General features: G+C 39.2%; 1 protein-coding gene across 1 annotated transcript; it reads left to right on the top strand.

Annotated features, from left to right (window-relative positions):
- The first annotated feature begins 15,363 nt into the window (after positions 1–15,363).
- Positions 15,364–20,208, top strand: msantd2 (Myb/SANT DNA binding domain containing 2). The gene is made up of 4 exons (XM_030154687.1): positions 15,364–15,808; positions 16,829–17,084; positions 17,183–17,246; positions 18,451–20,208. The coding sequence occupies exons 1-4, from the start codon at positions 15,377–15,379 to the stop codon at positions 19,370–19,372; spliced, it is 1,674 nt and encodes a 557-aa protein (XP_030010547.1). The 5' UTR covers positions 15,364–15,376; the 3' UTR covers positions 19,373–20,208.
- Positions 20,209–23,144: the final 2,936 nt, after the last annotated feature.

Here is a 23,144-nt window from a genome sequence, read left to right as displayed (position 1 = left end):
TAATGTAATGGTTCTCACAGACAAATGTATTAAAAAGATGCAGCTGTTAATATAAAAAAATGTTGGTAGGATTTGCAAAAGCACTTTTTAGAAGAAAGGGAGTTCAGTTTTACTCAGTTGCTTGTATTAATTGATGATTTCATCGGAAATCTGAGATGAGGCTAGATCTAATGAATAAGGAGGACAGTGAATATTCACATCAGTACCAACAACAACAACTGATTTATCCTCATCAAGCAGATGGACAACATGCCCAAAAAAACTGAAATATAAACTCTGACGGACAAGAAGACATGACTTCTGGGAACAGATCACTCTGAAAAACAAGACCTTTTCAGGACTTTTGTATGTTAAAGGCAACACAATCCTTTATCTGACCTGAGACATATCATAAAGTCTTATCGATCCGTCCAGATCATAAAAAGACACCAGGTGTTTCGGACTCATTTCATATCTTTCTGACAGCAGGCGTGACAACTGACTGACAGCTGCAGTTCTGACACGTAAAGGTTAGACTGTCCAAGCTTTTCCTGTCTTTGACCTTTTATTGGACAGCCAGCACAATAGACTTTATGCTGAAAGGATGTTACCGGTCCTTTGGCCAGGTCAGGACCCCGCTGACCAAAGCCTGTAACACCGGACAGATGGCAGAGCAAGCCAGAAGAACTGTAGTCCCCGAAGAAAGCCAATCAAACATTGTCATGGAAAAGATGAAGTGGGCAATGACACAATCCATCAACCGAGACATCAAATGACCAATTATACACTAAAAATCCAATAAAAGGTCTTCTTCAGGTGCCAGTCAAGGCAAGGTCCTGCTGGACTTTGCCCTAGTGGTGCAAAGATGGAGAAAAGAGAGGTGCTTGGCTTTTCTCTAGTATGTGTTATGATAGTTTAATGATGGTTTGATAGTATGATAGAGCAATTCATTTGATAAATATGTATTTTAGTGATGAGTGTGCAACCACAATAAATCATATCAGTTGGCTACATTGCTGTTTCAAGTAACTTACTACGTGAAAAATACGTTAAATTTCATTTGCCAGTGTTGGCAGTTTCTCCACCCATCTCAAGTATTAATTGTTTTGAAAAATGTATGAATGAATGAATGATTTACAGTTTTTCTAGATAAAGATTGTTTGCAAAGGGGCTATATGTCTAGATCAGGGGTCTGCAACCTTTAACACTCAAAGAGCCATTTCGACCCGGTTTCCACGGAAAAGACAACACTAGGAGCCGCAAACACTTTTTGACATCTGAAATGAAGATGTTAGCCTATATATACCGTAAATTCCGGACTATAAGCCGCTACTTTTTTCCCACACTTTAAACACTGCGGCTTATACTCCGACGTGGGTTATACAACGATTTTACCGGTACCACGGCTTGGTGCCGCCGCGGCGCACCTCGGGGCCAACGCTAGGTGCTGTTGCACCGCCATACCATGGCTTGGTGCCAGGTGCCGTGGCACCGCGGTGGTGCCTCGGCTCGAGGTGCCGGTGGTGCCGCAGCACCGGTGGCACCGTGGTGCTACGGCACCTGGCACTGAGCCGTAGTACTGCAGTGCCACGGCACCAAGCATTGGCCCCGAGGTGCAGCGGCACCTTGGTCGTGCCATGGCACCTGGCATCATTAAATATTCTATTTTCTTCAGATAATTTTCTTTTCTTAGATTTCTCCATACTTGGCCTACCTGGGGTCGAAAGTCTCAATAAATGTACAGCGTTTTGGCGGGCTGTCGGAGAGTGTGACGCATATGTTGAGCGACGAAAAATAATACAGTATATATATAATTTTATTTTAATATTTCGAGATCACAATAATCTTACAATTTACAACTACAATTAAACAAACAAAAACACAAATAAAATACTTTGTTCAGATATTGTGCAGTTTTGGTGTCGCAGGGCATTCCGCGCATGCCAGCTGACACGTCAAGTGCTGTCAAACGTCTCTGAAGAAGGCGAATGCTGATCACCGAAATCACACAAGGTCTGAAGAAAGAAGTTAAAAACTTTGACTTAATAAGAAGGCATGATACACGTTTTTGAGACAAATAACATACACTTCAATCGAACACTTATAATTTATTTTCCCAAGCCACGCAGAGCCGCAACATAAGGATGAAAGAGCCGCATGCTGCTCCGGAGCCGCGGGTTGCCGACCCCTGGTCTAGATATATTCTTCTCAGTAAACTCATGTAGAATATAAGGGGAAGTATTGTCAGAGATGACGTGTTGGTTTAAATTTGTGTTTTTTTTACATTTGTAGAATAGAAAGCAAACTTAACTATAATTGTTTGATTATTTGTTTTATTAACATATGTGGGATTACACAAAAACTCCTCCAACATACTTTGCATAGGCGAAGAAAAACCATTAAAGGTTTAGAAATGCTAACTTGAAACCTATAATGGCAACAGTCAGTTAAATAAAATAATGTAATAATGAGGAAAATGCACTTCGTAGTTTGAGTGTGGTTAAGTAGTTCTCTGGAACAAGAAGAAAAGTGGAGTACTGATCTTGGCAAAGGTCTATGATCAATGACTGTTCTTCTGGTTTCACTGTGCAACACGTACACTACAAATTACAATTCAATAAACTGTCCTACACCATTGTTAGACTGAGCCCACGTTGTGTTTATGTTCTTTGACTTTGACTCATTTTAAGAAAGTAGTTTTCATTTTTGTCACCTTAAATGAAGTGTACCACAAGAGCAAGAGCTGCACAGGAGAAGTCAACCCAACCTCAATGACATAAGCTCAGTGTTAATGATAGAATGTTAAATGTTACTGCCTCATTTACTTCCTAATGGCCGATGCTTGGTCCTACAATGAGTGGAGGGGGTCCTCAAGCAAACTCAGGAACATTAATAATTGCTCGGCTTTTGGAAAACAGAATTTGTCTGGTCCGCACTTACTTGAGTCTTACACCACTTGTGGTTTTTCTTAAACAATGGATAATTCCTACAGGTTTCTCCAAGTTAAATTTAAGACTTTTTAAGATCTTTTTAAGACTACTTAGAATAAAATGTAATGCCCATTTCATGGCCATACTGGCAAAAATTTATGATGTCTAGAATTTAGGAAAATGTATTCATTTACTCCAACACCTTGATTCACACTGTTCGGGGTCATTTCTCACCAGGGGCTGCAAAGTTAGCAATAATTGATCCTAATTTCAAGGTAAATTGTCGGGTTGAAACTGAGCAGGCTGACGTTACTTTCTTTGCAGCTTGGACATTTAACAGACACATTTAAACACAATACAGCCAACAAGTTTATAGCAACATAACTTAAGACCTGTGCCAAGTTAGGGCGAAGTCAGGGCTCCTCCGGGCAGCATAGGCATGAATGGAAACATATTATCCAGTATAACATAGTACTAACATGATGATTGAGTTGATTTATTAAGTTGAATTTAATATATGTAATGTGATCAACTACTATAGTTAAGAAAAGAATGTTTAAATGAATGTTGATTCATTTGTGATTACTGTGTGTATGTAGAGGATGTGTCGAGACATGTTAGAACAGAGAGGGGTCAATTCGGGACATGACCTGTACAAAATGTACGTACACAGTCAGATCAATGTTGCAAAAAAAGAGAAGTGAGACAAACGATGAGCTATTTGCTGTACCCAAACTGGTCAAGACTGGTAAAAAAGGGAAGTTCCACTAGAGACATCTGGACATGACTCATCTATCGATGAAGTCAACTGTCTAGGCATTAATGAAGTAATGCCTAGAGTTCGGTTAAAAACCAGAATCGCTATTGTAGCATTTCAGAAGTACAAGACACTCTAAGAAGCTGAGTGCCCTACGTTTTAAAACGTAGTGAAGATAACTCTGAGTGATGCTCTTTTGAGACCAGAAAGGAGCGTGGCAGATTGGCTTCGGAGTTAATCTTACTTCTCAAAGAATGCTGGAGGTTTCATCAGATAGAGTAACTTTGCATCGATGAACCGAGATCTGAAGGCAAAGACCTATCTCATCTGAGAGACAACGGATCAAAGACTTTAAAGACAAGAACTGTCTTTAAGAGAACTTTTACCAACTCCACGGGGACATTTGTCAACGAACCAGCTGTTTGTTGGGTTTTTCCCTGCTTTGGTCCAAACTGGAAAAGAAGAAGATCTTTATATTTCATAATTTCTTTTCCTTTTACCCGGCATTAGAGACAATTTTAACAGGTTTGGCCGAGCTGCTGAAGTCGTTTTCTAAATTGTATTAATTTTTTTTTTTTCTGAATTTGAACTTTTTTAAAAATTTCTTTATAAATTTGGAAACAAACATTTGTTTTTTCTTTCTTCTACCCTTGAGGACATCAAGCAAGGCAACAATTGGGACATTTCCAAAAGGACTCAAAAGACTGAACTGTGGGCTGAGGGGTTACAACAGGGACTGCGTTGAAGTAAGGAAAATCAAGGACAGTTAGGTTAAATAATCAGGATATTGATTTATCGTTTTAGAAGTTTGGTTTAATGATTTTATTATTGATTGATTAACTGATGATTTATGTTTATGTTTTGCTTTGCTAAAAGTGCCTACAGTAAATTTATGAAAAGTAAATTCTAAATTCTCCTTGAATTATTCCCAATGTGGTACATTATGTTGGTGAGTGTAAAACGTTAGGTTATTGTGTGTATAACATCTAAAGGTCCTAAAGGTATCTTAGCCTTAGTCCACCTACCATTTATGTGTCCCTAGGGCCTTCCATTCCTGGCCTTTAAATTATTACCTGTCATGTAACAAGTGCACTAAGTCCATGTGAAACAGCTACCAAAACCAACTGGGCTCATATTACTACTGACCACAGAGTGGGTTTCCCCTGGCAGTTCTGGTACCAGAGTTAGCGGGGCAGAGGTTGGAATTAAAGGTAGTTAGAAGACAGGCGAGTATTTCAAAATTTGTTCAGCTAAGTAGTACCTTTACGGGTTAGTGCGTGAGGGTAAGACCCCAGCTTAGCCACGTGAGATCAGGACCCTATTTAAACGGAGGGCTGAACCATATTAGTACCGAGGATTTAACACCTGCTATGTCAAATGTAATACCTTTTAAAGACTTTTTAACGCAGTGTTTTTCAACCTTGAATTCAAATGGGGTCACCTGAAATTTCTAGTAATTGATACAAATTTTAAAAAATAAATAAAAAAATTGACTAATAAAAAATCTGTGGTGAGTTGAGAGAGACAATCACAATCCATAAAAGACATGACAAACTCTGAAGCTGAAACTGAAGCACTGTGGCACTGTTTATCTTTCAAATGTTCATTGTGGTCGGTTTCAGATGCTGCAGCTCTTTCATAATTCATAGTTTGAGTTATTGTTAGTTCAGTATTAATTGTCAGCCTTGTAAATACAAGTTGGACTGGCTGTACATATCCTGAGCAAGGAAAATCAAATTCTCACTTTGTGCAGTAATCTACACCTGGCTTTTCTGCCTCCATCCATAATAATATACATTATATAGACTAAATGTCATCTAAAATTAACATTTATTTGCAACATAGTATTGTAAACTATTATATGATCAAGAACAAATGAATTTTAGCCAAAAAAAAAAAAAAAAAAGTCTCCATTTTGAATGTCTGGGGTCGCCAGAAATTTGTGATGTTAAAATGGGGTCACGAGACAACAAAGGTTGGGAACCACCGTTTTAAGGTATTAAATGCAGATTTGGAAATTCAAGACTTTTGAAGACCCTGTGGGAACCCTGAACAACACAACTGTTTAACTTTGTGGAGGACATAACAGCATGAATATCCATGGAGCAACACAGGTCAAGGATTTGGAAACACTGAGGTTTCCAGGGTGTTGGGAGGGATCATTGGAAGGGTCTTTTCTACCATTTTTTTTTTTTTTTCTTCTCATTTTCCGGTTCTATCCTCTCCAGTTTGCCGATCTGTACTTTCAGCCACTTCTCCATCATCTCCTGCATAGATCACTTTAGCTCCTCAGTCTAGATCTGTTCACTCCTACTCAGTTTCATTCAGAGCAATAATGAGATTATTGTGTTCTTAGATGCTCTGGATGTCATGGGATTATCATGTTCTTCTGGGAGCTGAAACCTCTTCTCCTGGTGCTTACGTGAGCTGAGCTTCACCTGCACTTCAGCCATCTTCAGTAAAGCTTTAAGCATTTCTGTCTTATGTCGCAGAGCCACAAAGACAAATCTTCTCTTGGTGGTACTTTAATTTTCCTCCTTCCCACACAGCAGGACATACATCTTAAGGGCTTGAACCGTGCCAAGTCGATTTCCTTCTCAAGCTGTTCACCTTCTGAACAAGCCTGAAACGCTGCAGTGGTTTCCCATCTTCGTATTCAGCCTTTTTTCTCAGGTGTTTTTCATTGCTGATGTCTGATGTCAGCTCTTCAATCAGAATTCGGAGGGCCACTTTCCTTCTTCACGGTCCCTCAAGTTTAGTTCTGTTCCCACTCCGGCTATAGTTCTTTCTTGCACTATTCAGATTTGGAACTAGCTTCAGATGCTGCAGTGTTTTAAACAAATTGACCCTCCTTGTCATTCCTGTGTACCTCTGTCTGCTTATTTCTTAATCGTTTTTACAGATATTTAGAGCTGAACAAGCGGTTCACTCCAGATTTATCCTCAGTGTTTTGTCTCAGGTGTTCTTGAGACCTAGCTTCTGATTTTAAGTCCTCTAGAACAGTGGGCGCCAGGGATCCCAGGGGGGGCACGAGGCTTTACTGCATTCAGGTTGCAAGTTTTGATAAACATATAAAGAAAAAATACTTATACACCCAATAAGGTAATCAAAAGTTTGTATGAACCTCCTCAAAACACATTTTGTCCACATTTAAAAACTAGAAAAGCACTTGGAGAGCGCAGACCTCTGCCAAGGCAGATCAGTGGGCCCCCGTGGCCCCCCCATCCCAGATCACCACCAAAATTTAATCATTTGTTCCTTGTGCCAGTATCAACATTTTCTGAAATTTTCATCCAAATCCGTCTGTAACTTTTTGAGTTATCTTGCACACAAACAGACAAACAAACAGAGAAACCAACGCAGGCAAAAACAAAACCTCCTTGGCAGAGGTAAATATCAAGCCACTTAGTAGCTACACCCTCTTGAACTTTGTGACCCCCACAGCCAGAGCAACAGTCTCGCCAAGTTAGGTAGCTAATTCATCAATTTTTTTTTTGCTGTTGTCAGTGTATCATCATATGAAACACCTTGTCTGAGAAAATACAGATGACTAATCAGTATCAAAAAAGAAAGTAAGGTACTATCTCAAAAGTTACCGTAACTTTGTTTTATTGAAGGACTGGACAGTTTTGGCACGGGATTTGGGGGTGGGGGGCGGGGGGGGGCTGGCTTGTCTTAGACACAAGCAGTATGTGTGTGTGTGTGTGTGTGTGTGTGTGTGTGTGTGTGTGTGTGTGTGTGTGTGTGTGTGTGTCTGGGGGGGGGCAAGGAAAAAAGGTTCGGAACCACTGCTCTAGAACACTATGAAGGGCTCTTGTTCCTGTGTCTTCTAATTTCTGCTGAAGTTCAGTGATTGTGAATCTGTTGCTTAAGATCTTTCTGAGCTTCCTTCAACTCTGTTTTTCACAGCAGCAGATTCTAATATTCTGCATATTTCTGTACAGTCTCCACAGTATGGTACTTACATAGCAGAGATAGTGGAAGGGGAACATCCACAAGGGCTATTTTTATGAACTTTTAAACTGTGAATAAATGCATCAACCAATCCACTCGTCTCATTTCTCAAGTTGTAGGCTAGCTCTTCACCTCATCTCAGAGCCATCATTGTAAATAAGTAAATCCTTAAAAACCTAAACAGCTTTCAGAAATCAAAAGCATCTACTGATGTAAATTGTAGTGTCAGTTTCTGAGCTTTTCATGGTCATCAGACATGACCCATTTGGACATTCAGAGGCTCTGAAATGAACATGGAAACACTGTCATCTTCTACAACATCTTTTTTTTTGTGTTCTAATATGATAACCTTTGAATTTACACTGCACTTTTATGAAAAATTCATAATGCAGAGGATGATATAATAAATGATGATAAATCACTTAAATGTAGAGACAATTTCCTTTCATTACCACAGAAACCTTGGTTCTAGGTCTTTAAGAGTCAACACATCATAGCTCTGATATCTGAGAAGACTTGAGAAAAACTGCAACCTCAAATCTATGACGAAAATGACACAAGTTTATCTTCAATAAAACTAGAAAAGCACTCGGAGAGGGCAGACCTCTCGGAGAGGGCAGATCACTCCCCCCCCCAATCACCACCAAAATTTTAGCATTTATGCATTTATTCCTTGTGCCAGTATCACCATTTCCTGAAAATTTCATAAAATCCTTCCATAACTTTTTGAGTTATCTTGCTAACAGACAGACAGACAAACATCCATGAAAACATAATCTCTGCCGTCCTTAGCGGAGATAAAAACGCAAACAAAGGCAGAGAATTGACAGAAATGAATGTCTTTCATAGCACTTTCATTAGAGATTAACGGCTAAGAAAAAAGCTTTATAGTTTCTTGTATGGTAGCCAAACAATAATAAAAAAAAAAAAAAAAAAATCTGATCACTCATTTTGCCTCTGAGAGCCCTGCAGGACAGAGCTGAACAATGCCCAAATCTAACAATCATTTCACTAACAACAAATAAACTGCCCTTACAATCAACCAGGAGAGAAATGAAAAAATATCAACAACATGGCCTACGAGCAAATAACCAGCTATTACTTGCATGTTTTTACAATTAGTAGTGTGATATATGTGCATGCATTGAACCTCTATTTAATACACTACTAAGAGAAAACACATACAGCTGACAAACAGGAAGAAAACTCCAAGGCACTCTCTTTAAGTATTAAAATTCCTTTATTCTCACAGCATGGTCATGTGTAGACATTTAAAAAAAACACTTTGGCATGTTTCAAACCTTCATGAGGAAGTCAAACAAAAAAAAAACCTTCCTGATGAAGACCTGAAGCTGAAATGCGTCAAAGTGTTTTTTTTCCAAGGTCTACACATGACCATGCCGTGAGAATAAAGACATTTTAACACTTAAAGAGAGCGCCTTGGAGTTTTCTTCCTGTGTGTCCTCTACTTTATGAATCCCATTTTCCAAAGAGCACCTCGACAAACAAACTCTTTTTTTTGGAGGGATCCTAGTAGCATTCCCTCCCATGATTTTTGAAAACACATACAGTTACTGCAAACAGACTGTGGATCAAAGCTATTATAAATGTTTACATCCAACCCATTCAAAATAGCTTTAATTATACTACATGCACAGTACATACACAAAGTCCATGCTACAGTATATATATATATATATTCACCATGTTATTCCCCATACTGTCTACATTACAGACGAAAGAGCACTATTTGTCTATTACTTTTATTGTCATTAGAGACTTTTAACAGGCACAGCAGGGCCAACTCACCAACACTATCAGGGTCTTAAACTATGTGGATGGTCATCATACATTCATCATCACTCTTCACATAGGGGCATAAATAGTAGGACATAATTATTTTGCACACATTTTCAACAATAAAAGCTCATAAACTGCAAATTTTTGCACACCTCATAATACACACCCAAACCACACTGGTTGCAGCTTACCGATCTATGATCCTGATAACCCGTCCAACTTCTTTTTATGTTTCCGCAGATAATCAGACTCTCCTGTGCCATTGTTCTCCACCAGATGTTCTTCTTAAGCCTGTAAAATTAACAGGACGGTACAATGAGAACAGTATTTCTCAATAAAAACAAGTCAAAATACTCACATAAGCAAAACTATAGGTTACATGTAAAACAAACAAAAATATAATCATACAACAGATCCATAAAAAGAGAAGAAAAATATTTTAAAATTAAAAAAAAAAAAAAATCTAAAATATTTAGTATGATTTTATTTGAACAGCGATAAAGTTTTATTATCACTTTTGTTATTCCAACTTCAAAAATGAAATGTAAAACTAAAGTCTAAAATAGTTAGATAAACATACCGGTATAAATTTACCTAAAAATGAAGTGCAATGGTTTGTTTCACTTGAGTTTATTAATTTTTTTCCTACAATTAAAACTTTTTTTAAAATTATCTTATTTCTGGCAGTCTCACACAAGTAGTTTTCTGTATTTTTGGCAAACTTTAAGTCCCTTTTACACATCCTTTTCAAGATCAGAATCATATGGTATCATTATATTATGTCAACATTTTTTATGTTAAATAACTCATTTATGTAGTTGAAAACATCTGTCTGTCTGTCTGTCTGTCTGTCGGTCTATCTATCTATCTATCTATCTATCTATCTATCTATCTATCTATCTATCTATCTATCTATATATATATGAGGTGCATTCAGACTTGTATACATACACTATATTGCCAAAAGTATTTGCTCACCTGCCTTGACTCCCATATGAATTTCAGTGCCATCCCATTCCTAGTCTATGGGGTTCAATATGACGTGGGTCCACCCTTTCCAGCTATAACAGCTTCAACTCTTCTGGGAAGGCTGTCCACAAGGTTTAGGAGTGTGTTCATGGGAATTTTTGACCATTCTTCCAGAAGTGCATTTGTGAGGTCACACACTGATTTTGGACAGAAGGCCTGGCTCTCAGTCTCCGCTCTAATTCATCCCAAAGGTGTTCTATGGGGTTGAGGTCAGGACTCTGTGCAGGCCAGTCCAGTTCATCCACACCAGACTCTGTCATCCATGTCCAAATGGACCTTGCTTTGTGCACTGGTGCACAGTCATGTTGGAAGAGGAAGGGGCCAGCTCCAAACTGTTCCCACAAAGTTGGGAGCATGGAATTGTCCAAAATGTCTTGGTATGCTGAAGCATTCCCAGTTCCTTTCACTGGAACTAAGGGGCCAAGCCCAGCTCCTGAAAAACAACCCCACACCATAATCCCCCCTCCACCAAACTTTACACTTGGCACAATGCGGTCCGACAAGTATCGTTCTCCTGGCGACCACCAAACCCGTCCATCAGATTGCCAGATGGAGAAGCACAATTGGTCACTCCAGAGAAGGCGCCTCCACTGCTCTAGAGTCCAGTGGCGGCGTGCTTTACACCACTGCATCCGGCACTTTGCATTGCATTTGGTGATGTATGGCTTGGATGCAGCTGCTCGGCCATGGAAACCCATTCCATGAAGCTCTCTGCGCACTGTTCTGGAGCTAATCTGAAGGCCACATGAAGTTTGGAGGTCTGTAGCCATTGACTCTGCAGAAAGTTGGCGACCTCTTCGCACTATGTGCCTCAGCATCCACTGACCCCGCTCCGTCAGTTTACGTGGCCTACCACTTCGTGGCTGAGTCGCTGTCGTTCCCAACACTTCCACTTTCTTATAATACAGCTGACAGTTGACTGTGGAATATTTAGGAGCGAGGAAATTTCACAACTGGATTTGCTGCACAAGTGGCATCCTATCACAGTTCCACGCTGGAATTCACTGAGCTCCTGAGAGCGATCCATTCTGTCACAAATGTTTGTAAAAGCAGTCTGTATGCCTAGGTGCTGGATTTTATACACCTGTGGCCATGGAAGGGATTGGAACACCTGATTCTGATTATTTGGATGGGTGAGCCAATACTTTTGGCAATATAGTGTATATCCATTTACAAAAAAAATTGACACTGTCATCAAAAAGCACTTAACATACATTTACTGCTTTCATTTGTTGTTTGGGTGAGATCATTTTATAAACCTGTTGTGTGGTTTTTGTCTCATCTGTACAATTTACAAATACAGATGTACTTTATTGATCCCCAATGGAAAATTCACAGTTGTACATTGATCTTTCTTGTTCCATTTATTATGCAAACAAATAAGCAAACTGTGGTCTGTATTATAGGGATGCACAGACTATCATTTGAACGAGCTAATATCAGTCTTTTGACCAACATTGACTTTCAGCCAATAAGACGTTTCACTGACAGCAGTGGCTCATATTTAACTGGTGTTTTATTAAACATTGTTTCACACCTATATAACTGAATTTTGGCTCATTCAAAGTCAAAACAACTCACAACACTGTTATTGTTCTACTGAAGAGGTCTTTGTTTCTCCATCAGAAAGGGTCAATAAATCCCAAGAAAAATACAGTAAACAGACAGAGCTTCACAAACGTCGCATCCTTCCCATTTTATTTCCTCCAGTTAAGTATTTTTCTCTCCGTTACTTTGCATGAACAGCTCAGTGAGCACACAGCAACAAAGACAAGACTGTTTCATGATGTTTTTCATTTATTTTTGTTTTCCTTGTTAAGGTTGATTACATTTACAAGTGTGGATGTCCCAAGCAGAAGGAAAACTCTTTATAATGAAGAAACTGTAGGAAAGGTGGGTCATGGGGGTTAGGAATTAGGGATTAAGGGAGTATGGGGTTGGTAATTAAGGGAGTGGCGGTTAGGAATTAAAAGAGGAGGGGGTTATGGGATTAGGGAATAAGGGGTTCAGAATGTTTGGCGGATCAGTGAAAGATTCTTTTCCACTAGTTTTCCTCAAGTTTTGTTTTTTTTTTTTTTTGGAGCTCATCAACTCGCTCCAGTTTGCAGATCTCAGCCTATTTCCTCTCCTCCTCCTCCTCTTCATCATCATCCTCCTTCAGAATCCCTTTCAGCCCTTCAGTGGCCTGAAGGACAGATGATTTCTTCTCCTGCCACTGGACACAGCAGTTACTGAGTTTCTCCACTGTGTTTTTCAGAGCAGCCCAGTTTTTCCTGCTCTTGAAGCTGGACCTGATGAGTGGTCTCAGTTTTTTCACATGCTGCATCTTCACCTCTTGCCATTTGTCTGAGCTCAGCTATAGGTGCTCATCAGATCTCTTCAGAAGTGCTGCAAGGCTTTCAATCTCATGCTGCTTTTATTTAAGTGTCAGGCTGCCTGCTTTTCCCTTCTTCATCTGGTGAACACTACACTTATAGATGCAGCTTTTGGGGCATATTGTCCTCCAATTCCCACTTTTGTCCCCCTCTTCTTTTTTTTTTTTATTTCCAAATATGTAGATGAATTTCACTGAACTGTTTGTGTCAATGATAATTATCCAACACAGAGCCTTTAAACCAAGGGTGTTCAACTAATTTTAATTCAGGGGCCACATACAGCCCAGTATGATCTCAAGTGGGCCAGACCAGTAAAATACTATCATGAAAACCTACAAATAACAAGAACTCCAAACTTTTTTTTTTTTTTTTTTAGAGTTTTTTAGAGTGAAAAAAGTAAAATTACATTATGAAAATGTTTACATGTACAAACTATCCTTTAAAAACAATGTGAATAAAAATGAACAACCAAGAATAATCTGAAATTTCTTGAGGAAAAAAAATGCAATTTTAACAGAATTGTGCTTCATCTTATCATTTATGCAAGTACATTACAACTTACAGATCACAGTGGATCCACAAAGGCACAGACAAATTTCAGAAATAGGCAGAATATTGTTAAAATTATACTTATTTTTCTTTGGACATTCCAAGTTGTTCATGTTGTTCCCCTTTATCTTCAAGGAATAGTTTGACAATGAAAGTATTTTCACATAATGTAACATTTTACACTAAAACAAAGAGAAAAATTTGGAGTTTTCATTATTTATAGGTTATAATGATAGTAGATTTATTTTACTGGTTTACTATGTGGCCCTTAAACTAAAATCATTTTGACATCCTTGACTGCTATCTTCAATGTAATTTTTACATTTCACAAATTCCTCCCACGGGCCAGATATATGGAGCTGATTTAGGGCCATAAGTTTTGTATATGAAAATATAACATTTGAAACTGAAAATTTAAGTTTTGATCTTGAATTTTGAAAAATACAACAATGTATGCCAATTAAAAATAAGTGCATGAAAAGTTTTTTTCAGGTTAAAAATAATTGATTCATATCGGTAATTCTTTTGAATAAATTATTTATTTTTCATTTTTCACTTTCATATATATTTTAATATTTAAGGTTTTATTTTTTTGTTGTTGGTTGTTTTATCTTTTCAGATTCGCATCTTATTTTTTACAGTTTCAAATGTTATTTTTTCACTTTCAGATCTTTTTTTCGCTTTCAAATCTTGCTTCCGGTTCTGAGAACAGAACTGGAACACAACTCGATCTGGTGCAGTGTCACAGCAGTGTTCATTGGAGCCACCCACCGTTCTCTGAAAGTATCCCTCATATTAGATTTACTCTTTTTTCTGACAATCGAAGCACTGAGTTTTACTATCTGTTCATTTCCCTGCTGTTGTGACTGGAGCAGGATGTTAGCCACACACTGAGTTGCCTTCACTGTGCTATGTGGAAATTGGAAATATCATGTATTTAATGTGTGGCTGTTTATCTGCACAATCTGGCAAAATGTGTTACTCTTATACCACAAATAGTGCTTAGTACTGTCTAAAACAGCTTTTTAAATGTAGATTTGTCACTGGCATGAGTATTTTCACTACCAGTGACGTGAATATAGTGTATATAAAGTGTAGCCTTAATTGTTTTAGTTGCTACGTTCCCTGAAGGCAACATGAGCAGGGAAGGCCCCTAAGATTTTTGTCATGCTGTCATTCATGATTCCACACCCCTCTCAGTTGAGGCCACGCCCTCCACACCACATCAGGGCCAAAAGTCGAATGAGCGAAAAAAAGAGAACTGAAAGCGAAAAAAAGAGATCTGAAACTGAAAAAAAGATTTGAAACCATAAAAAATAAGATGTGAATCTGAAAAGATAAAACATGCAACAAAAAAAAAAAAAACCTTAAATATTAAAATATATATGAAAGTCAAAAATTAAAATAAATAATTTATTCAAAAGAATTACCGAAGTGAATCAAAATTATATTTAACCTGAAAAAACTTTTCATACACTTATTTTTAATTGGAATACATTGTAGTATTTTTCAAAATTCAAGATCAAAACTTAAATTTTCAGTTTCAAATTTTTATATTTTCATATACAAAACTTATGGCCCTAAATCGGCTCCATACAGTTTCGACCTTTTGGTTTTGGTCCGCGGGCCGTATGTTTGACACCCCTGCTTGTTAAATGAGTGTCATGGCTGTTGTGTTCTTTTTTTCAGACGGTGCACGTGAAGGTGATGTAAATGTAGAGATTATTTTGCTGACAAACCTTAGTGAAATCCATGTTTTGGGTGTTGGATGATGAGTCGGTCTGTTTCAGCTTCATGATACTGAGCTTCTTCAAACTCAACGTTTCCATGTGCTTCATGCACATTAAACCATCATTCACCTGATGCAGACTCATGCTTTTCTGGGATGCACCTGTGCACTTCCGGTCTAATTAGTGCCGTTTTTTTAACTCTACACCCCGCCTCTCTTGGCGTAAAACCCCTACGTCACTGTCCTTCCCCCTCCCCTTAGCAACAGAAGCAAGATGGCGGCGTCCAGTAACGCAGAGCATTCTCCAGAGATATCGACGCCGTTAAAGATACCGAAAACGGAGGTGCCATCCCCTGAGTCGGAGGAGCTGAGTGACAGTAACCAGTACCACTCCAATCCCTCCACCCCGAACCGCTTCTCGCCTCTGAACGTGGGCGCCGGGGCCGCGGGCCGGACGGCGGCCTCATCCTCCTCCAACAGCTTCACCGCCTGCCGGGGGATGTCGTGGACGCCGTCCGAGACGAACGCCCTGATCGCGGTATGGGGGAACGAGAGGCTGACGGAGGCGCGGATGCAGCAGCTGGAGGTGGCGGGGACCGTGTTCTCCGGTAAGGCCCCCGGTCCCGCCATGTACGAGCGGGTCTCCAGAGCCCTGTCGGAGCTGGGTTACGAGAGGACCCCGTCCCAGTGCAGGGAGAGGATGAAGGTAAATATGAGGACACGGCAGCATCCATGTTCAGGGTCTACCTGTAGATCCACAGGATGCAGCTGCAGGACAGAAGCCACCAGCATGAAGGACCACAACTGGTTCACAAAGATAATCCAGTCTGACACACACATGTAGACCTGCAAAAAACACCAGGACTCTGCTGAAAAAAAAACAAAAAAAAAAAACACACAGTCTAAACCAGGGGTGTCAGTATTTTAGTTCAGGAGCACATTAAGCCCAATATGATCTCATAATAGCCTGAAATAATACCAGTTCCAAACATTTATCTGTTTTAGAGTGAAAAAAGTTAAATTACAATATGACAGTGATTACATCTACAAACTATCATGTAAAGAATGTGAATAGCATGAACAACCTGACATTTCTGTAGAAAAATAAGTGCAATTTTAAAACTATCATGCTTCCACTTTCATTTACACATAATTATTAGCTACAACTTACAGTTCACAGTGGATCTATCAAAACACAACATTTAGTAAGAGGCATTACAATGTTAAAATGACCCTTAATTTTATTAGAACATTTCATGGTATGTTATTCCCTTTTTGCTAAGTAAAATGTAAACATTTTCATGTAATTTTTTTTTACACTAAAACAGAGAAAAATTTGGAGTTGTCACTATTTATAGATTATTATGTTATTATTTTACTGGTCTGACCTACTTGAGATTGAATTCGTCTGTACGAGGCCCCTGAAGTAAAATTAGTTTGACACCAGAAATATGAATAACAACCTGAAATCTCTTATTACAATTGGTAAACTGGTACAATGTGACCTACCTCCAAAACCAACAGTTAAGAGATGGCCAGCAACTTAATGTTCCAGCAGGTTGTGTGACTGGAGATTTAAGTTCTTCATCATGTCCTACAGAGAGAGATAAACACAACAATGCATGAGTTTTAAGGTGGAAAAAGGCGATACTTTATCAACAGCTTAACAGAAATGAATGTTTGTGTAGTGTACCAGAAACTCTATTTATGGTCACTCTTCACCCAGACGCTACGACGCTGCTACAGCCGAGTGAAGGAACACGGTATAGGCAAAAGGAAGAGCAGCTACACCATCGAGCAGCTGGAGAAGGTGTTTGGCCAGGGAGGCTGGGACTCCCAGAGCTGTGCCCCTGTGCTCATCAACAGCAGTGGGTTGTATCAGGAGATGGAGTCTGACGGCAGCACCTTGGAAGACTTCTCCCAGGAGGACTGGTGCAACCAGGTGCTGGACTCAGCTTTCCAGGAAGGAGACATGGAGACTGGTGTGTTTGTCTGTCAGAAAACAGTTAGCTGATATGAGTTAATGATGTAGAAACTGTGGGTTTACATCGATATTTGTGCTTTTGTGTTTTTCCTTCAGAAGAAATCCAGGTGCCTAAAAACAGAGCTCTTCAGATTCAAGCAGAGCTGTCAGAACAAACCCAGTAAGTCGACCAGAGAGGAAAAAAACCTGTTATTAGATTGAATATAACGAATGAAAAGGTTCTGTGTGAATGAACGAAACCCCTACAGCTTGATTTAATTTGATGTGACTGTAAAGGGGGGGAAAACTTGTTCTAAAGTTGTTTTTTTTTCTGTTTTTTTTTGGGTTGTTTTTTTTTTTTTTTTTACTTTTGCATCATGTCAACAAATAGCAGCATGGGTGATTTTAAGAATTTTTCCAGAACTTGACCTTTAGTTTAGAATAAATTAAATATATTTAATCATTTGTAGTCACTGCCATCAGGACACACTCCAATAACTGGTTGATTTTTCCAAAATTGTGGCTGTGAGATACATAACTGATAACTTTACAATTACTTTAGTGGAGGTTATGAGCTAATTTTAGTTGATCTTTGAAGTCTGTGTTAAACAGTCGCCAGTGCACAAAAGCATCTATTGATCTTACATGTTCAATAACTTCTGAACCATTAAGCCTATCAATACATGTAAATAATTCAGGGAAAAGCAGTTGTTTAGCTTTTCTAAATAGTTGTAGGTCTTTAAGGGTTAATTTACATAAACAGTAGTACAAACCGACTACAAAATATCTGTTTATATATACATGTTACTGTTAAAACTCCCTCTGGGACTCCAGTGATGAGTTTAGATTTTGAGCTAAGTTTACTAAAGGTACAAATTTCCCAACATACAACTCTTAGCAACCAAACTGAACCACATCCTCTGGGTCAAATGGTGACACTGCAATTATAAAAGTTTATAGGAAATACAAAAAAGTTTCCAGTAGACTCTTCCACAACAGGCCATCAGTCAGTTTTACTAGTATAGGTCATTAAACAGGACATAATTATTCTGACAGGGTTATTGTTTTGTTCATTTTGTTCTGTATGTTTAATATTATGGTTCACGTATACACAAATGGAGGAGCAAAGTTGTAACTTTTTAACAAATCATAACTCAGTTTCCCAATAATATCTAAAGTAGACACTTTTAACTAGGTGGTGTCTTGTCAAGTAAATGAAGAATAATAAACGGGGCTGAGTAAACAGAAATGTCAATTCAACAGCATTCAAAACATACTATTTCTTATTATATCTGGCAGCTCAGAGCTTGCACATCACTTTCTTAGTTGAAAACCAACCTGTTCCACTTCGCCACAGTTATAATTTGTCTCTGGTTTTTCTGCAGAAAAAGGGATGCCATGCAGACTGTGATGCGCATCCTGGAGTCGGTGCAGCTGAAGTGGGAACATTTCCACACATGGACTGAGTTCTCTCGGCTGCACCTCTCCAACAAACTGGCCATCTTTGGCGTGGGCTACAACACACGCTGGCGTGAGGATGTGCGTTACCACTACGCCGAGATCAGCTCGCAGGTGCCGCTGGGAAAGAGGCTCCGTGAGTACTTCAACCCAGAGAAGCCAGAGGGCCGCATCATTATGACCAAGGTTCAGAAGATGAATTGGAAGAATGTGTATTACAAGTTTCTGGATATTACAATCAGTGAGGCGCGCTGCCTGGAGCTGCACATGGAGGTGGACTGGATCCCGATATCCCAGTCCAAGGTGACAGGATGCAGCAAAGGCACCTCCCACTACCTCCTACCCGGGGACATCCCCAAGTCATATGGACTCTATGCTATTGGCTACGAGGTGGTGCCCCCTTGTAGCGACACTGCTCAGACCTCTCCACAGGATGGTAGTCCTGACAATAGCTTACCTCAGTGCGAGTCCGAAAATGGAGCACAAAGCCAGGCCGATCAAGAAAAAACAGCGAAGAGCAACAGGACTGGGGCTAAAGTCACCTACTGCTACCTTGGCATAGCTGACGATAGGACCATACAGCAGTGTCTCTTCCAGCACTTTCAGGGCTCTGGGAAGCATTACGTCCACGGGGAGCCATCTGCTGTCACGTGTTTCCTGCAGGAGAACTGTCGCGGCGGCGTCTCGAATCACGACGGCGAGGGAGACGAAGGCTCCACTCAGCATTTCGCCATTTACATTAAATACGTGGAGGTGGAGCTGGACTTCCTCTCAGCAGGCTCCCTGGTGGAGTGCCTGGAAACTGCTGTTGGTTATTCCTTAAAATACAACAACAAAGAAACATCATAACTGCGACTCAATGTTCTTGGACTTCTACTGAATAAAGATAGAATTAACAGTTATTATAGCCAGCAGGGCAACATGAAAGATGACCAATTTTGTCTGTTACAACGCATGGATGTGTGCAAGAATCTGTCTTATTTTTGCAGTCTTTTTAGCTCTCTTGAACTGATACTGCTACACATTTCATTAGAGCCTAAAGGAGACGAAAAAGAATGAAATGCACAATATGGCTGATGAATTGTGCAGAAGAACGGAAACACTAACTCAAGTATTACAGAGCTGCATCATCCAAGAGAAATGTACTTGTAATTATAGGCTGATGTGCACTACAGAGGTTCTGCTGCTTGTTAAGTATGGAGTAATATGCCTCATCAGGGAGTGTGGGGTTGGCTGAGTGACTACTGCAGTATGCATCTGTCTACCTCAGTAGGATGTAGCAAACAAGGCAGCAGGGGGACCATAATGTGTATTTATTCTAAACTGCCTTTACTTTGACTGTTGAGGTCTGGACCTGAATTTGGAAGCATCTAATGGTAACGGCGGATTTATGCCTTATGTTTTGCACGTGCGACTGGGCTGCAGCTAGAGATGCTCTGCTGTAATGGAATGTGATGGACCCTTTTCACAGCAGGCGTTTTGACTCCCGTGTGATTGATAATGGCTGCTCTCCATTTACTTGTATCAGTTTCAAAGCCTGAGAATTGTGTTGATTCATCGGAATGGAACAGAGCATTGTTAATATTATCAATGAATCCTGAGCTAAATGTCTGCTGTGAAAAAGACTACTACTACTTCAGTGGGCTCTATGCACAACCCCACTACTTCCTGAACTTCAGATGGCTCCTTTATTTCCTGTCTTTCATGGTTGGACACAGTGATTAATCCAGGTGTGCCTAATCAATCAATAATCACAACAAGAAGTAGCAGGCACTAGAGCTGCACAATATATCATTTGAGCATTGTCATTGCAATGTACACGTGCGCAATAGTCACATCGCAGGTCCTGCATTGTAGAAGGCAAACAAAGTCGACATGTTGTCATCTAATTTCAACCTGGGTACCCGACATACACTGCACGCAGTAATCCACCAATCACAGTTGTTCTTAGTTAGTTTGCCGAAGCAGACCACGCCCCTGCACATGGAGTGAGTCACTGGTAACACCATTAAAAAATGAGCAACAAACAAGAGAACATCACCAAAAATGAAGATTTGGCGCCAAAATGAAAAGCAACATCAGTTATCTGGAATTATTTCGGCTACAAGAAGGATGATACAGAAACACGTGTTCTGTGTTGACAGTGCCTTGCAATTGTTGCCACAACAAGAGGTAATGCAGCTAATTTGTTTGATCATTTATGTCGGCACCACACAGCTATTACATCCTCCTGAGTATTTTTTCATATCGAAATATATATCACAGGTTTAAAAAAAATTGTAATGTCAGTTTTTTCCAATGTTGTGCAGCCCTCGCAGGCATACCTGGATTAATCAGTGTGTCCAATAATGAAAGACAGGAAATAAAGGAGCCACCTGAAGTTCAGGAAGTAGTGGGGCTGTGTATAGAGCCCATTCTCTGTTGTGTTTATGCACTAGTATGAATACACTGCCTGGCCAAAAAGTCTCACAAGGAGCTTCTGATTTCTGAATCAACCATCGGTTTGTTAGAGAGCATCAAGATTGGACTGTGTTTCAGTGGAAAAAGTCAGATTGACTCTTAACTGAGTGGGGGGCAGATCAGAATGAGAAAAAAGGTGGACAAGGTGTTTACCCATCATGCCTAGCGCCTACTGTACAAGCTTATGGGTGCAGTGTTACGATTTTAGTTTTTTTCAGGTCTAGGTTTACAGCACTATTTGTCCGTAAAAGAATGGAAATAAATGATGTGACACTGCATAAGTTTAGTGAAAGGATGTAATGGTAAATGTGTGCCATAAGCAAAGCTAAAGACTGTCAAAGTCTGGGACATTTTTGGCCAGGCTGTGTATTTTACTAATGTATCTAGTAATTTGATTTTTCTTAACTTCTTTTCGTGCCATGGTAGAAGCCAAACTATCACAGAGTGCATTTCCTAGCGGCCACTTCTTGGATCATCTCTAGCTGCAGCTGTGGGATTGTGGGTAACACTAGATAGACGCCACTGAAGCTCTGTTCACACCTTACCCACACTGCCCACAGAGGGTAGGTTGCAGATAACGCAAAGTCATGCCTTCGGTTGTGATAATCTGTTCACTTACAGGTATAAAACCAGGCCTAAGAGCACTGATCTAGGACCTCTAGTCACAGTTCTGTCTATAAGCTGCAGAGGTAAACTCATCCTAGATAATCCTCATCCTCAATAATCAAAATAAAATCCTTTATGAACACGATTCCTGAGGTTATGTGCAATGTGCCAGGAAAAGGAGTGTAGAGAAGAATCAAACAATGGATTAACGAACCATTGAAGAAGTCCATATTGAATCTATGTATATGAAATCTACGTTATATATCTATAATATATATTTAAGAATATTGATGTTCTTGAGCATTCCAGCTTTCTGCGAACTTGCGACGTTCATTTGTTTGGTTAAACAGTATATAAATATATTTTATATTTTATTGGTTGACACCATGTCTTGTATGTGATTGTTTTGAGGTCACCGTCTTGTATGTTTACATGTTTAAGAAACAATAAAAGGGGCACTCAGTCATTTGCCACTCAGTGAAATTGTTCGTATGCATTTGTTTCTGCAGTACGGTTTCATTAATGGGAAGCGTAGGTGGCCCCAGGAACTGTAGCTGTTAAGTGGTTTTTAGCAAAATATGAAAAATGCAAAACTGAGGTGCTTTCATCACAGCTTTAAGACAAAAAGAAGAAAAAGGCAAGATATTTGCACCAATAGAATATCTTGAAACTGTCAGTGTCACACTACAACCATTGTTTTAAGGAAATTACAAAATGCAGTGGAGGATTTACACTAGACCAGAGGTGTCAAACATATGGACTGTGGACCAAAACCTGCCCACCAAAGGTTCCAATGTGGCCCACGGGACGAATTTGTGAAGTGCAAAAATAACACTGAAAATGTTAAAAATCTAGGGCACAGGTGTCAAACATGCGGCCCGGGGGCCAAATCTGGCCTGCCAAACGGTTCAATCCGGCCCGTGGGATGAATTTGTGAAATGCAAAAATTACACTGAAAATATTAACAATCAAGGATGTTAAAATCATTTTGGGTCAATTCAATTTAAAGTGGATCAGACCAGTAAAATACTATCATAATAAACTATAAATAATGAAAACTGCAAATTTGTCTCTTTGTTTTTGTTTTACAAAAGCAAAATTACACAAAAATTTTCACATTTACAGACTAGTCTTTTACAAAAAAATGTGAATAACCTGAAATGTCTTAAGAGAAGTATGTGAAATTTTAATAATATTCTCCCTGTTATTTAATGTTTTGTGTCTTTGTAGATCCACTGTGATCTGTAAGCTGTGATTCACGTGTATAAATGATAAACAAAGGCGTAATATTGTTAACATTGCACTTACTTTACTAAAGAATTTTCAGGTTCATATTTGTTCATGTTGTGTTCAAGTACAATTCATAGATGTAAACATTTTAATTACGGAATTTTAAGTATATTTTTGTGTGTATTGTAGAATATTTAAGTGTATTTTTGCGTGTATTGTAGAATATTTAAGCATATTTAAGTGTATTTTTGCATGTATTGTAGGACATTTAAGCATATTTAAGTGTATTTTTATTTTGCGGAATTTACTTTTTTCACTCAAAAGT

Source organism: Sphaeramia orbicularis, chromosome 14, assembly GCF_902148855.1.
Source record: "Sphaeramia orbicularis chromosome 14, fSphaOr1.1, whole genome shotgun sequence".
In the NCBI taxonomy this organism is placed as follows: Eukaryota; Metazoa; Chordata; class Actinopteri; order Kurtiformes; family Apogonidae; genus Sphaeramia; species Sphaeramia orbicularis.
This window is presented reverse-complemented; position numbering and strand designations above follow the sequence as displayed.